The sequence below is a fragment of the Pongo pygmaeus genome, chromosome 14, assembly GCF_028885625.2.
Source record: "Pongo pygmaeus isolate AG05252 chromosome 14, NHGRI_mPonPyg2-v2.0_pri, whole genome shotgun sequence".
NCBI lineage: Eukaryota > Metazoa > Chordata > Mammalia > Primates > Hominidae > Pongo > Pongo pygmaeus.
In genome coordinates, this window is record NC_072387.2 from 119,706,974 (window position 1) to 119,721,271 (window position 14,298).

Genomic DNA, 14,298 nt, shown 5'->3' on the forward strand with positions numbered 1-14,298 from the left:
TCGAATTAGCTCCAGCACTTACTGCCATGGGCTCAAACCTGAGTCCTTTCTGGGACTGCTTTTCCTTGAACATAAAAATGGGGGTGATATCACCTTCCACAGGGATCTCCTAACTGTACAGAGGGCTTAGCACACTGTCTGGCATTCAGAGGCCTTGCTGGATCCTGATCCGCCCCCTCCAGTCAGCGACTGAGACCCCTCACTGGTTCAATGGCAAACACAGTACTGACGGCTGTGCGCCCGGATCCCACCAGCAGGTGTGCTGGGGTAGGGAATGGAAGTCGGGCATCTTGATCTCCATATGTATCCACTGATGGACACCCTGCCCGTCTTTCACTAGGCTCACCCTAAAATGGTGAACAAACAAAACAGCTCTCACCTCTGGAGCCAACATGGAGGGGTGGGTATGAGTGCAGATGTGGTGGGGGTGCTGGTGGGGGCTTGCTGCCAATCGGGCTTTTCCTGTTATTGACAGGCTCAGATTAAAGTTGGCCCTGTTCACAAACATGGCATCCATTTCCGGAACTCGTCCCAAGCAGAACCTCAAATAAAAACCAGAACAAACTACACTAATTTGCTGAACCCCAAATGGAGCCAAATTCAAAGCTCTTATGAAACTACAAACAGAGCCACAGTTTCAAAAACACCACGAAAATAGTCTCAACAAGACATTACCTACATGAAGGATGTCTGAAATCTATTTTAGTGTAAAAATGCTATAAGTTTACTCTCCTACTTTCTAAAATTACTGAATTAGTTATTAAAATAACAACCTAAGTAATCTGACGTAAATTGAGCCAATTTTATTTACCCTAAGATCTCTCAATCAAATGGAGATATAACAACGGTTATCAATTTAGTTACTTCTACTGCATCTATTCCTGTAACATATTAAATCTCCGTCTCTTTGAGAGAAGTACATTGATTTTTCCACAGGAGAATTTTTTTCTAGCTCCAAGAACAGCTGAGGGCTGCAAAACTGAGCAGATGGCCACATGGAAGAATCTGCTTGGTTGATAAGATAGTTTAAAAGAAAAATCACCTGACTGCACATCCCAAATACCTGTCAAAGTAGGTCATGAACACTGTTTGATTGGAACAAACCAAAATATTTAATGGATCGAATCTTCCAGAGTTCATGATAACTGCCCCACCAGAGGTCTGGGCTTAAGCATTGATGTTTCCTTTAATTGTAAAGCCCAGATTGTAAGGCAAACAGCCCTGCCAGTGTGTTTGTAGGTCCAGTCAGTGACTGTGCTGCCTCCACAATGGTCTTTATCACTGTCACTTGTTTGACCTGACTATAACTGAGTAAAGCACCGTAATTACAAAATGCAGCGTGCAGGACAGTAATCACCTAAAGATATGGTTCAAGCACTTTACCAACCTCCGAACCTGAATATGCCTAATGAATTTTGTAAACCTTACAAAAAGTGAAGCCAGGTGTTTATCAGAAAAAAGACATGTGTCATACTAAAGAAAGAGCATGTTCTGGACCTAAGAAAACAGCAATGCAGAAGGGAATGTCTTTTCTCCACAGTGATATGTGGCCGCAGCCTTGAACGGCAAATTTGCAGATTAATGAAGATAGTAAAATAGATCACATCCTCCTGCCTCCAGGTATAATATTTTATTCATATAAGAGCCATGTGAGCCTTGATTTATATGAACTTTCATTAGTAGGCAAAATTCAATCATAAGGTTTCCTCTTTTCACCTCTAGGCTTCCTTAAATTCAACACACAGTCAAATGGTGATTGGCTTCCCCACTCTCTAGGTAATACCCCACCCCCTAGCCTCCCAAAAAAGACAGAAAAAGAGGAAAATGAAAAACAAGCACGTTAGAAAGGTGGCCAGACAAAATGGTTTGCATCAACAACATAACTTCTGATTTGTTCTCCCCTGGGACAGTCTACTGCAGCCTCATTCAGATATGCATTTCAACATTATTCAACAGAGCCCACTCAGGTCAAAGAGTCTTTTCCTTCACAAGTACAGAGATACAACACTAGGTTTACGGGAGGGCTATTTTCAATCTTCTTGAGCGGTAATGTGTTTCCATTATGGTTCCATCTATTTGTGATCTATAATGCTTTCCAAATAGCCCCAAATTTCTAAGAAGCTCTAGTTGGTTCCAAATGGAAATGAGATTACATATTTAGTATTATTTTATTCTCAAATGTTAGATTTAATTAGGTTGGGAGCATTCATTCATCTGCCCATTGGGTTTGTTTACTTTGTTAAGGGACAACAGCAGAATTGCAGGGAAGTCATAAAACCACGTAGGGCCCCCCAAACTGCGATTGTTTTTAGCTTTTATAAACCATTAAAATATAAGTCAAGCACATAAATATATCTGCTATGAAAAGAAGTGGTATTGCTAAGTTCCCTGATCGAATTCTGAGAAGTCCTGTCATCATCTAAGTCCAGTGTTTTAATCTTCAGGTTCTCTCAGGTCACGTGCTTGCCAATGGCATTGGACCAGGAATCTCCAGAGGTGAGAAAGCCCTGGCCAACCCCAAATGCAGCTCCTGCTTGGTGAAAGCAGAGACAGGGTAAGGACAGGGACACAGGCAGAACCCTGCTGCACTCCAGCTGAGCTGCTCACTTGCCACTCCCAGAGAAAACAGGAGGATCGACCTTTCTTTATGCAACGTCTAAAATTAATTTGGTGCTTAAAATCAGAGGTGGGTCAAGCGGTTGATTACCTGAGGTTGCCCCTGGACTAACAAAGGCGTCTCTTCAGCGTGGTGAATTGCTCTGATGGCCCTGGGCCCGGAGCAGTGATTTGAGAAAATCACCCATGGCAACCATTAGGCAATGAGTCTCCATTGACTGCCAAAATCTCACTGAATATTGGAGGGAAAGAGAATTTATATGTAATCCAATTTAGAGCAACAACAACAACAACATCAACAATTTAATGTTCCCCAGTTCTTCATGGGAAAACTTCAATCCAGGTCCAAAGAGAGCTGCAAGAACAGCACAGTTTACACATAAAGTCTGCATTCACAGGCTGGGCTGGGGTGGCAACTCCACTGGCCCTCCTGCTCTACCATGCTTTGTACTGCTGTGTGATTTTAGACGAGGCATTTATCTCGCACAGCCTTAGTTTCCTCACCTGTAAAATTGAATAGCTACCTTCTAAGCTTTGGGAGAATTCAATGGAAAAAGAATCTTGCCTAGGGCATCATCAGCTCAGTAAATAATAGTTATTATCAAGATCATTATCCTCCAGGTAGCTGCGATATGTAGGAGCCCAGAACCAAGTAGCACAGGAGATAGAGGCAGTTAATTCATCCCTCCTCCAATACAACTGAGTGCCCTAATTATCCGAATAGAAGCTCCACTGCAGGAACATTGTCTTGGAGCTCAAGGAAAGACCTACAAGGGAGAACGATAGAGCTGTAATTATCAGCTGAAAGAGGAAAGAAGTTCTAATCTCACAGAGCCCTTGGAGACTTGTGAACACCCAAAGCTTGGAGAAGGCTTCAACAGGGAACAAACGGTGAAAGCCATACAAAAATGAACTTAGCAGCAGGAAGGAGCACTCCACGTGCCCCTGCACCTCTCACCAAAGGGATGCAGCTATGTGATGGGTGTTTCTGTAATATATGCCTCATTTTCCAATGGAAAACCTCCATATTCACATGAGTGGATGGAGAGGTCATAGTCACTGGTCAAGGAGTTAGAAATGAGTGGGACAAGTGATAAGGTGAACATCCTCAATCTGGCTCCACCCTATCTGGTGCCAGACACCTAATGGACCACCTTTACTGGGGGAGACAGGGTCAAGGATGAAGCACTTTCCTCTTCATATCTAGCTATCATTTATTCTACACAGTTGATGTGGCAGGCAATATGCTGGCTGTTTTAAGCAGGTGATATTTCTAATCCCCACAATGGTCCTGAAAGGTAAGTATCATGGAATCACTTATCTGAATAAATAACATGAGGTTCAGAGAGATTAAGTAACTGGCCTAGATCAATAGGTGGGTAGGCAGACAAGTAGGTAGGCAGGTAGATAACAGAGATTGAAATATACTTAAAAAACACTGTTTGCCCTACATTCCTTGCTTTAGATAGGATTCTGATTGTGGGGCGGACAGGAGAGCTGTCAGTCACGAAGGGAGCCTGCTCACCACAAGGCGAGTCCTGTGACCCAGGCCAGAGAATCAGGTTACCCCACAGGGAACATCAGTGACTGGCCCAGGGGTAAGCAGGTAGCTCATGTAGCGCCAGAGTCATTTTTTTGAAGTTTTTATGGAAGTTGCAAAGATCTCTTTTGGAAATTACCAACTCCAGAGAGGATGTTAGCCTGGGAGTGCCATGAACTTTGTGTGTCATTGGGGAAAGGGAGACTTGATTCTCCGGATATCATTGACCATCTGGGTCCTGTGGTACCTGACGCTATGGGTCAGTGGTTCTCGAAGTGGGGCCCCCAAAGCAGCAGCAGCAGCCTCATGGCCTTGCTGGAAATGCGAATTCTCACCCCCACCCCCCAGACTCACTGCATTAGAAACTCTGGAAGATGGATCTGACTCAGTTAAGATCTGTTCCCAAGCTCTCTAGATGGGCCTGATGCTTAATTTGAAAAGCACTGTTGTAGGTCAATCCAGGGAATTGTTAATTTCATGAGCCAATAGATACCCCTTTTCTTGCCTAAACTTTGATTATAATAAAAGAAAAATACAGCAAGATAGTTTTGAGGATTTTTTAATTAAAAATTACAATTATTTTTTAATCACAAGTAAACTTAATTATTTTACCATTAAAATCTCTTCAACACAGAAATTCCTTTGAGGTTTTTAGTTTTGTTCTGTTTGTTTGTATGTGAGGCAAGACACCCCTGGATGCTTGCAAGAAAGAAGCAATTTGGAGTGAAATAGGCAGATGTACAATCTGACCCCGTAAGTGACCCACTGCAGAACAGACAACTGGACATATGGACATATGCAGCTGCCTGTCATTTATACACGAGAGTTAAACAGTTGGCAAAGAGTCTAGGCCACAGAGGAGTGAGCTGGCTAGAGGTGTGGATCTAGCCATTGGATAACACTGTACTTAAAACAACATGAAACTCTATCCAAGAAGAGGAAATGATTGAATATGAAGTATTTTGAAGAAAGATTTGAAAGACTGAAAATGAAACACTTCCTTACATTCGCTAAGTGAGCTAAGAATGGCCCAGAAGGGTGATGCGGAGGGCTAGAGAATGAAGACGACAGGGAGTGTGGAGGGAGAGAGCCCACCTACATGGCACCCAGCTTTGCAGAGGCTCCTGAAGACACAAGGTTGAAGGCCCTGGACTCAAAAAGTTCCTTGACTCTGCCAGGCAAGAGGATTAGCTGTTTCAGCAGAGGGTGGAGCCAAGCAAAAGCTGGAGAGTGAATAAGAGATGCTAGGAGCAATTGCCTCAGGTGGGGCGACCAGGACTGTGCTTGCCTTTGAACCAGGGCTGCTGAATGCAGATAGCAGGTGGTTTATGTGATGCCTGGAGCAGGGGTCATTGCAGGAGACAGGGTTGCTGTGTGCCTATAAATGGAGTGAAAAAGCGAGTGCAAAGAAATGGAAAAGTTAGAAGATGCAGCATAACCAGTGACTCATGATCCGTGACAAAGTGGGGAGGCTCATGGGCACAGGTTTAGGGGTGGGTGTGTGTGTGTGAGAGAGAGAGAGAGAAAGAGAGAGATACCACATGGCTATGGACAGAGGTGGGCTGGAAACCCTAACTTCCAGGAAACTCCAGGTTCTTTTCTTCTACCCACAGGTCTGCATTATGTTTTTCTAGGGTCACTCATCTATTCATCCAACAAATATTCAAGAAGCACCTGTTACATACTAGATATTACATACACGTGGCTGTGCACATAACTGTGAAGCTGTGTACTACAAGCTGCAGGGCGAGGACTGGGGCTTCAGCTCCCACCTTGTGCAATGTGGGATCTTCTCCATCGTCATATCAAGCCACCCCACATGTGTATTCAATCTAAGTTGGAACACTGTGCTTGCTACAAAAGTCAGCTTCAGAAGAAGCCCCTCCGTGGATCACCACCTCCCTACAAGCTGCAGTCCTAATCTCCTCCTGTGTCAAAATCATGGGCTGCCGCTGCCCCGAGGGGTTTAGAGATGAAGACCCAGACTCTGAGGAGTCTCCCAGTGAAGGGAAGGAGGCAGAAGCCCAGTCACTAGTGATGCCACCGAGCTGAGTGGACCGCGCAGAGGGAGGTGGACGCAGGGCACTCCAACATGGACCTGAGAGGCACACACTGCAATGCAAATCCTCCACGATGGGCCACAGGATGTACTGGGAGAAACTGGAAGGCCACAGGAGAAACGTTTGCTCAGGAAAACACAGGCATTTCATGTGCCTGGAGCACGGGATGAAGAATTCCTCAGACTTTGAGTGCCAAGCTAGTTGTTTGGACTTTCTTCTAAAGGCCATGGGTGAGCCCTTGGGAATGTGGAGACCACTACGGCCTGCATGGTGGATGGAGAAGGAAATTGTGCCAGAAGCTGGGAAGTCAAAGTTAACCCTCCAGGCTAGATGTAAGTAACGCGTGGGGCTGCACATAGGGCAGTGGCAGAGGAAATGGGACAGCGGGATTGATTTTAGTATAGAAATCGTAATTGGGCTTAGAGTAGGTATGGGAAAACCCCTGAAAGTGTGTGCTGATCTTGGTATGTGCAGATATTTATTTTCCTCCTGGGGTAAATTTTAATTCTCAAAGGAGTCTGTGACCCCCCAAAAAGTTATCTCCCTACTTGAAAGATGCTTGAGTGTCTAATGGCCAGGAGTGGGTGTTGGTGGGATACCAAGCAGTGGGAGGAACACAGTATCGTCCTCAAGCCTCTGACTTCTCCTAGACAGGGTAGCTAAGAGGACTTTTCAGATATGTTGCTTTTGAGGTGTCTGTGAGGAGAGGGAGGCAGGAAACACAGGCACACGCACTCACAGTGGACTCGTCTTTAGAAAGCTGCACATTCTCTAATTGAGTTAACTGTTCACGCACTGAATGGAGCTGTTTCTGCTCAAGCTAGGGAAAGACTTGTCAGCTGTTTCTTCACTTCCCTGACCTTGGAGAATCCGCTGTCTCCACCAGACACTGATCCTTGGCACAGCGAGTATTTGATACACTTAACTCTGCTCAGGATTTTAGATCTCAACCCAGGAAATGAGCTACAGTCTCACCCCAGGCAAGTACAGAACATTTTCCTAACCAGGAGAGACGGCCTGTGTCACACATTCCAAAGGCAGCCAGCAGCTAAGAAAGCCGCAACAAAGGAAATCAAACAGCTCTTTCTCTCCTAAACGCTGCTTTCAGGCAAGTTCCAAACAAAAATGGAGGGTGCGCTGCAAATTAAAAACAACAGCCTGCCAGTCAAAGGCAGTGTTTTTAAGCACAGAAAGAGCAATACCACTGCAGGGGGCAGATAAAAGAGCTTTTGAGCATCTCAGAAGCTGCTCACACACAAAAGCACCTCTGTGCCTTCAAACAGGATCTCCTAGAAGTTTCCCAAGGTTTCATAACCCAAATGCCGCTGGTAGTGATGTGGTTTGGAAATTAACCTTGCTTTTCTCCCCACTGCTGTTTTACATATTAATTAAAGTGTTTTCCTCAGATCAGGAACGCCTGCAGGCTGGCTAGGTTCTGCAGAAGGTGCCTCATTTTCCTGCCGCTTCCCGCCCCAGCCCCACTTGTGCATAGTTCAATGATTAAAACCTCCCCAGGTCAGCTGTAGACGCCTCCCCTCCCCTAACTGCCACCGTGATATAAAACACACACTTTAATATGGCTTTTAAAAAGTAATCGCTTCCCCACCCCCAAGAAAGATAGGTCGTGCAGAGCTAATTTCGGGGAGCCATTCAGAAGAAATTGTTGAGAAGGCATCCAAGTATTTGGGTCCAACTCTGCTTACCTCATTCATGGACCTATTTCTTTTCTTTTTTTTTCTTTTCCAGTGCTTGAAAAAGATGTGCAAACAATTCACATATTATAAATACGTTGACTTGGGCCGGGTGCTGTGGCTCACGCCTGTAATCCTAGCACTTTGGGAGGCTGAGACAGAAGGATTACTTGAGGTCAGGAGTTCCAGACAAGCCTGGCCAACATGGCAAAACCCTCTCTCTACTAAACCACAAAAATTAGCCGGGCAAGGTGGTGCGTGCCTGTAATCTCAGCTACTCAGGAGGCTGAAGCAGGAGAATCGCTTAAACCCAAAAGATGGAAGTTGCAATGAGGCGAGATCACAACGCACTCCAGCCTGGGCGACAGAGCAAGACTCTGTCTCAAATAAATAAATAAAACGAAAATAAATAAATCGATTTGTTTTCATTCATATATTTTGGGGATACAAGGGACCTTAAAGTTGGAAAACCAAAACGGAGCTGGCCACCGAAGGTGTGGATTTGGTCAACAGGGTGTGGACTCCAGCAGCCCATGTCACTCTCAGACTCCATGTCCCAATTTGAATGTTTCCATGTCACTTAAAAAGTGGAAGATTCATAGTGATGTTGAAGATATAAAAGATATACCAGGATTAATCTTCTAGTCAATTTTATGTCTCTGTGACGCAAGACAATAAGTCATTGTTAGTTCCTTAGTTGCTGGACACTTTAGCCCAATATACCACTTTCAATTTTGAATTATTATTTGGACTGTGTCCATGAGATTCTTGGAGTATGTTAAATCAGCACATTTCTTTGTAATTATTGAGAACCTTTTGTTCCCTATAAAATCAAGTGTACAATGATGTAAACTATAAAACGCAAATTGTAGGGACAATTGGTAATCTGCAGTGAAAGTAAATAAAGTCAAAATAGCAAAGAGCAGATTATTCTCAAATTTATGCAACAGAGTTCTGACACGTGGAAGTGGATACAAGTATTAGTACTCAGTTGATGTATTGAAAATAAAATGAAACTATTTTTCTACTTACCACTTGCTTGTGAAATCCAAAGGGGTGAGTAAGAGCCAGGATTCATTGTCATGAGTGTACGAGCGCCCTGGGAAGGGGGCCTCCACCCCACGTCAGTAGTGTCATCAGAAATTCCATGATCGTCGGCTTATTCTTTGCACACGTGTCTACAGGGTCCCTCCGCACACCGACTTTGTGTCCTTTAGAACGCAGAAAACCCAAATTAAACTAGTTTAATGAATAAGGAAACCCAGTGGCTCTTAGGACCATAAGCCCTGTGGTGGGGCCTGCTTCAGGGCTAGAGGAGCTAAGTGTTCTCTGGTTCACCAAAGGCCCCAGTTCTATCCGTCTGTCACCCATAGCTTCGGCTTCGTCCCCGGCTCACTGCCAGTGGTAATCAGGCTGCCCGAGAACTTCTGAAATCCACCGCGAGGTGTTTCCAGACGACTTCTCAGTAGGGCTGGAATCCCTTCTCCCCAGCCCCAGCAAGGCCCTCCAACGCCACTGCAGTCCCCTGGATAGCAGGAAGAGGCCTGAGCCGGCTCTCTCCCGGGGCTCCAGGTGCAGTCTCCCCACATGGGAGTCAGTGTTCTCAGAGCAGCGTTTGTTGAGCTGAGCTAACCAAGTTCTCTAACAGAGAGCCTGGCTGTGTAGAGCCACAAATGTCTATCATTAGAATAGCTCAAGGACAGAAAAAAAGACTGACAATCAGTCCAGAATGGCATCCCAGGATTTCTGCTCTGAGGAGAAAACACGACTAAACCCTATCTGAGGTCTCTTCCAACTCCAAGATTCTGCAGTGTTATCTATGTTTACAAAGAGATATCCCACTTTTTGATGACAGTGTGTCTGGAATTGGTGGGTTCTTGGTCTCACTGACTTCAAGAATGAAGCCGCAAACCCTCGCGGTGAGTGTTACAGTTCTTAAAAGCGGCGTGTCCGGAGGTTGTTCCTTCTGGTGGGTTCCTGGTCTCTCTGGCTCAGGAGTGAAGCTGCAGACCTTAGCGGTGGGCGTTACAACTCTTAAGGCGGCGCGTCTGCAGTTCTTCACTCCTCCCGGTAAGCTTGTAGTCTCGCTGGCTTCAGGAGTGAAGCTGCAGGCCTTCGTGGTGACTGTTACAGCTCATAAAGGCAGTGCGGACTCAAACAGTAAGCACTGGCAAGATTGCAAAGAGCAAAAGAACAAAACCACCACACTACAGAAAACGACCCTAGCAGATTGCCACCCCTGGCTGGGGGAGCCTGCTTTTCTTCCCTTATCTGGACCCACCCACATCCTGCTGATTGGTCCACTTTACAGAGCGCTGATTGGTCTGTTTTACAGAGAGCTGATTGGTCCGTTTTGACAGGGTGCTGATTGGTGCGTTTACAATCCTGAGCTAGACACAAAAGTTCTCCAAGTCCCCACTAGATTAGCTAGACACAGAGCACTGATTGGTGCATTTACAAACCTTGAGCTAGACACAGAGTGCTGATTGGTGTATTTACAATCCCTTAGCTAGACATAAAGGTTCTCCAAGTCCCCACCAGACTCAGGAACCCAGCTGGCTTCACCCAGTGGATGCCCCCTGGGGCTGCAGGTGGAGCTACCTGGCAGTCCGGCGCCTTTCGCCAGCACTCCTCAGCCCTTGGGCGGTTGATGGGACTGGGCGCTGTGGAGCACGGGGCGGCACTCGTAGGGGAGACTCGGGCCGCCAGGAGCCCACGGCGAGGAGGGGGTGGACGGGGGGAGGCTCAGGCATGGCGGGCTGCAGGTCCCGAGTCCTGCCCCGCGGGGAGGCAGCTAAGGCCCCGCAAGAAATCGAGCGCAGCGCCGGTGGGCCGGCACTGCTGGGGGACCTGGCGCACCCTCCGCAGCTGCTGGCTCGGGTGCTAAGCCCCTAACTGCCCCGCCGCTCCGAGTCGGGGCCCGCCAAGCCCACGCCCAACCGGAACTCTAGCTGGCCCGCAAGCGCCCCTCGCAGCTCTGGTTCCCGCCGGTGCCTCTCCCTCCACACCTCCCCGCAGGCTGAGGGAGCCGGCTCCGGCCCCAGTCTTCCCAGGAAGGTGCTCTCATAGTGCAGCGGCGGGCTGAAGCGCTCCTCAAGCGCGGCCAGAATGGGCGCCGAGGCCGAGGAGGCACCGAGAGCGAGCGAGGCCTGTGAGAGCTGCCAGCATGGTGTCACCTCTCAGCAGATTCACAAAGCATTTACTGAATGCCTACTGTATGCCAGGCCCTTTTCTCAAGTCTGCTTAACCAGGAGTGAAGAAGGCTGACATTACCGTCCATGTCACATTCTGGTAGGAGAGGGATACAGTGAACACTACAAGTAAGTGAAATAGGTAGTACTTTAAAGAGTGAGAACAACATGGAAAAGGAGGCTATGAAATACTGAGTTTTCATTTTAGATAAATAAATAGCCAAAGAAGTCTTGACTGAGGAAGCAGCTAGCCCTGTAAGAAAGGAGACCCCTGCCATGGCCCTGAGACAAGGGTTTGAGTGGTTTCCACAGGAGGCATTTCCAGGAGGGGAAAGAGGGAGGGGAAACAACGAGGGACAAGTACAAGGTGTGCTCACCCCTGAATGAGTCCCCGGGGCAACCCGGATCCAGCTGCCCAGGCTCCTCTGAGCACGTGGGGAGCACGTGGAGAGGGAGTGGGGGAGTCGTGGGGGAGCGTGGGCAGCGCTTGGGGGAGCGGTTGGGGACTTGGGGAGAGCGTGGAGAGCCGTGGGGAGGGCGTGGCGGAGCTGTCAGGGAGCCGTGGCGGCGCGCGTGGTCAGCACTTGGGGAGCGCTTTGAGAGCCGTGGGGAGCACTGAGGGAGGATGCAGTGGCCATGGCTGCCTGGCACCCCCAGGCCATGGCCAGGAGACCCTCGGGCGGCGCAGGTGCCGGGAGCAGCGCCATCCGTGCTATGGACGGGTCCCCCCAACTGGCAGTGGCCTCGGGGGTGAGCCAGAGGATGGAGTGACTGAGAGGTGGCGGATGTGGGGATGGTGGTTTTCAAATAGAGGCGAGATCAGAGCAGGAGCTGGGAACCAAACCAGAAGGTTTTCGGGACGTGGTTAGACTTTGACGGGGCCTAAGGCTTTGGCACATCTGACCCACTTTCTCACCAACATTGCGGTGGCTTCTTAGTAAGGAACTGGCGGAAAGGGGTAAGGGAAAGGGTGGGGGCAGGGCACTGGGAAACCACCATTGCCAACATCCAGGCCAGGCAGGGGCGGCAGGGGCTGGGCCAGGGCGCAGGGAACCCCACTCTTGCCGCGGCCACTGGGAAGAGGGAATTGCCATAGAGCCAGAACAGGAGGTGCTGGGGCGGGGCTCTGCTGTGGGACGGGGTGCTCAGTTTGGGACAATGTTGACACTTTTGGAGCTCATCAGCCATCCCGGTGGGTGACTCCAGGAGGCCACTGGATATACAGCTCTGGGGACAAAAAACGGAGTCATCAACCTATTTACAACTCTGGAATGGATGAGATGGCTGTGACGACTGGCAGCAGCTGCGCCTGAGGCCTCAGCACCTGCAGGGTCCCATGGGAGGTGAGGGCAGTAAGGGAGCAAGCAACCCCTCTCCCTGGAGCAGGCGGGCAGGGAGAACAGACCGCCACTGTGCTGCTCTCAAAACCAAGTGCATGGCCGGTTGGGGTGGCTCAGGCCTGTAATCCCAGCACTTTGGGAGGCTGAGGCGGGCAGGTCACCTGAGGTCAGGAGTTCGAGACCAGCCTGGCCAACATGGTGAACCTCCTAATAAAAATACAAAAACTAGCCAGGTGTGGTGGCACACACCTGTAATCCCAGCTACTCGGGAGGCTGAGGCAGGAGAATCTCTTGAACCCAAGAGGCAGAGGTTTCAGTGAGCCGAGATGATGCCACTGCACTCCAACCTGAGCCACAGAGTGAGACTTTGTCTTAAAAAGAAAAAAAAAAAAAGTACAGAGTTGCTTTACATCTTTACATAGAGGAGAATGGTGTAAGACGCAGCTATTTGGTCAAACCTATGTGATTGAATGAAACATTTGCATAGAGAGAGAGAGAAAGGATGGGAGAAGAAAATATAAACTAAATAACTCTCCTTTTTGTTTGCTGGCTTGTGTGTTTGCATTTATGAACACCAACATGAAATTTTGAACCTTAAATCTAGTATAACAATATGGAACAGCCAGCTTCCTAGAGTGAGGGCACCATTCTGTGTTTGCTGCCGGTGGACCTAGTGTGGGTTTTGGGGCCAATGTCCTTTTCTGCTAAAACAGCTTGGCCTCTTGGAAGGAAACTTGGACTCTGTTGCCGTGACTCAAACTGTTGTTTCATTTCTTACGATGTCTCCTCATGTTAAAAAAAAAAAAGAATGTGGACATTATGGGTTTAAACATAATTTTGAATGAATGAGGGAATTCTGGTAGAGGGTTTGTCATAATGCAGTATCAATTGGTTAGGTCTTCTAAAGAAACATGTAGGGTTCTCTTAAGAACTGTTTCATTAAATCTAAAAGGCAAAAATTAAAACACACTTCTGATATATTTGTTGGAGTTACATATAATCATATCTTTCAAGAGCAGATGTGCCAAGATATACACAACAGAGTGTAGCTGGGTGACCCGAACTGACCACGAAAGTCATTTATCAAAATTCAAAGTTCCCCACAGGCCTGACTTTTCAGACCTACACACAATTCCACAAACAAATGATGGTAAAGTCCCAAACATCACATTCTTGGAGGGATCCAATGCTATTGGCACTGATGCTTTAATCAGAAAGAGGCTCAAACCCACCAGAGTTAAGCTCTCTGAAAGTCTTTGCTCCTTGGCAACCACGAGCAAACCTCTACAGCTGACCTTTTTGGAATATTTTTTACATTTTTAAAAGGATTATTTCTGAATTATAAAACCACCGTTACCACCTTAGTCTTGTAACTCTAACTTATTATTTTGAGTCAATTTATAAAACTTGATTCATGAGAGTCAAGGTTCAGGGTAGGCCGGACAGTCACTCATTCCTACCCTCAAAGAGCATACACTCAAATAGAGAATGAAACACGTGCCCCAAGTCAGAGGTAAATATAAGCAAAAGCCAAAGTGTTTTGAGTCAAACACTTGTTGGGGGGTCAGGGAGGTCTTCAGGGAGGGGTAACAGCGGAGAAAGGCCTTCAAGGATGGGGAAGATTTTCCCAGGCAGAGTTAAGAACAAAGAGAAAGCAGTTTGCAAGGAGACAGGGAGGCGTAAATGTGCGGGGAGTGAATCTGAGCCCTGCCTAACTCTGGGTGTGACAGCAGAGGGGACCTGCCCATGAGCTCTCCAAGATGCAGCCGAAGGTTTCACAGCCCACGTGATAAGGGGCTAGAACACTGAAGTGTAGAATTTGGACTTTATTCAGTAAGAATGGGGAAGTACTGGGGGTCC

At 47.5% G+C, this 14,298-nt stretch overlaps 1 protein-coding gene across 1 annotated transcript; it reads left to right on the top strand.

Moving 5' to 3' along the window:
- Nucleotides 1-6,270: 6,270 nt before the first annotated feature.
- On the top strand, nucleotides 6,271-10,585 carry LOC129011744 (uncharacterized). Its single transcript, XM_054446927.2, has 3 exons — nucleotides 6,271-6,548; nucleotides 7,037-7,196; nucleotides 7,963-10,585. The coding sequence occupies exons 1-3, from the start codon at nucleotides 6,290-6,292 to the stop codon at nucleotides 7,967-7,969; spliced, it is 426 nt and encodes a 141-aa protein (XP_054302902.2). The 5' UTR covers nucleotides 6,271-6,289; the 3' UTR covers nucleotides 7,970-10,585.
- Nucleotides 10,586-14,298: the final 3,713 nt, after the last annotated feature.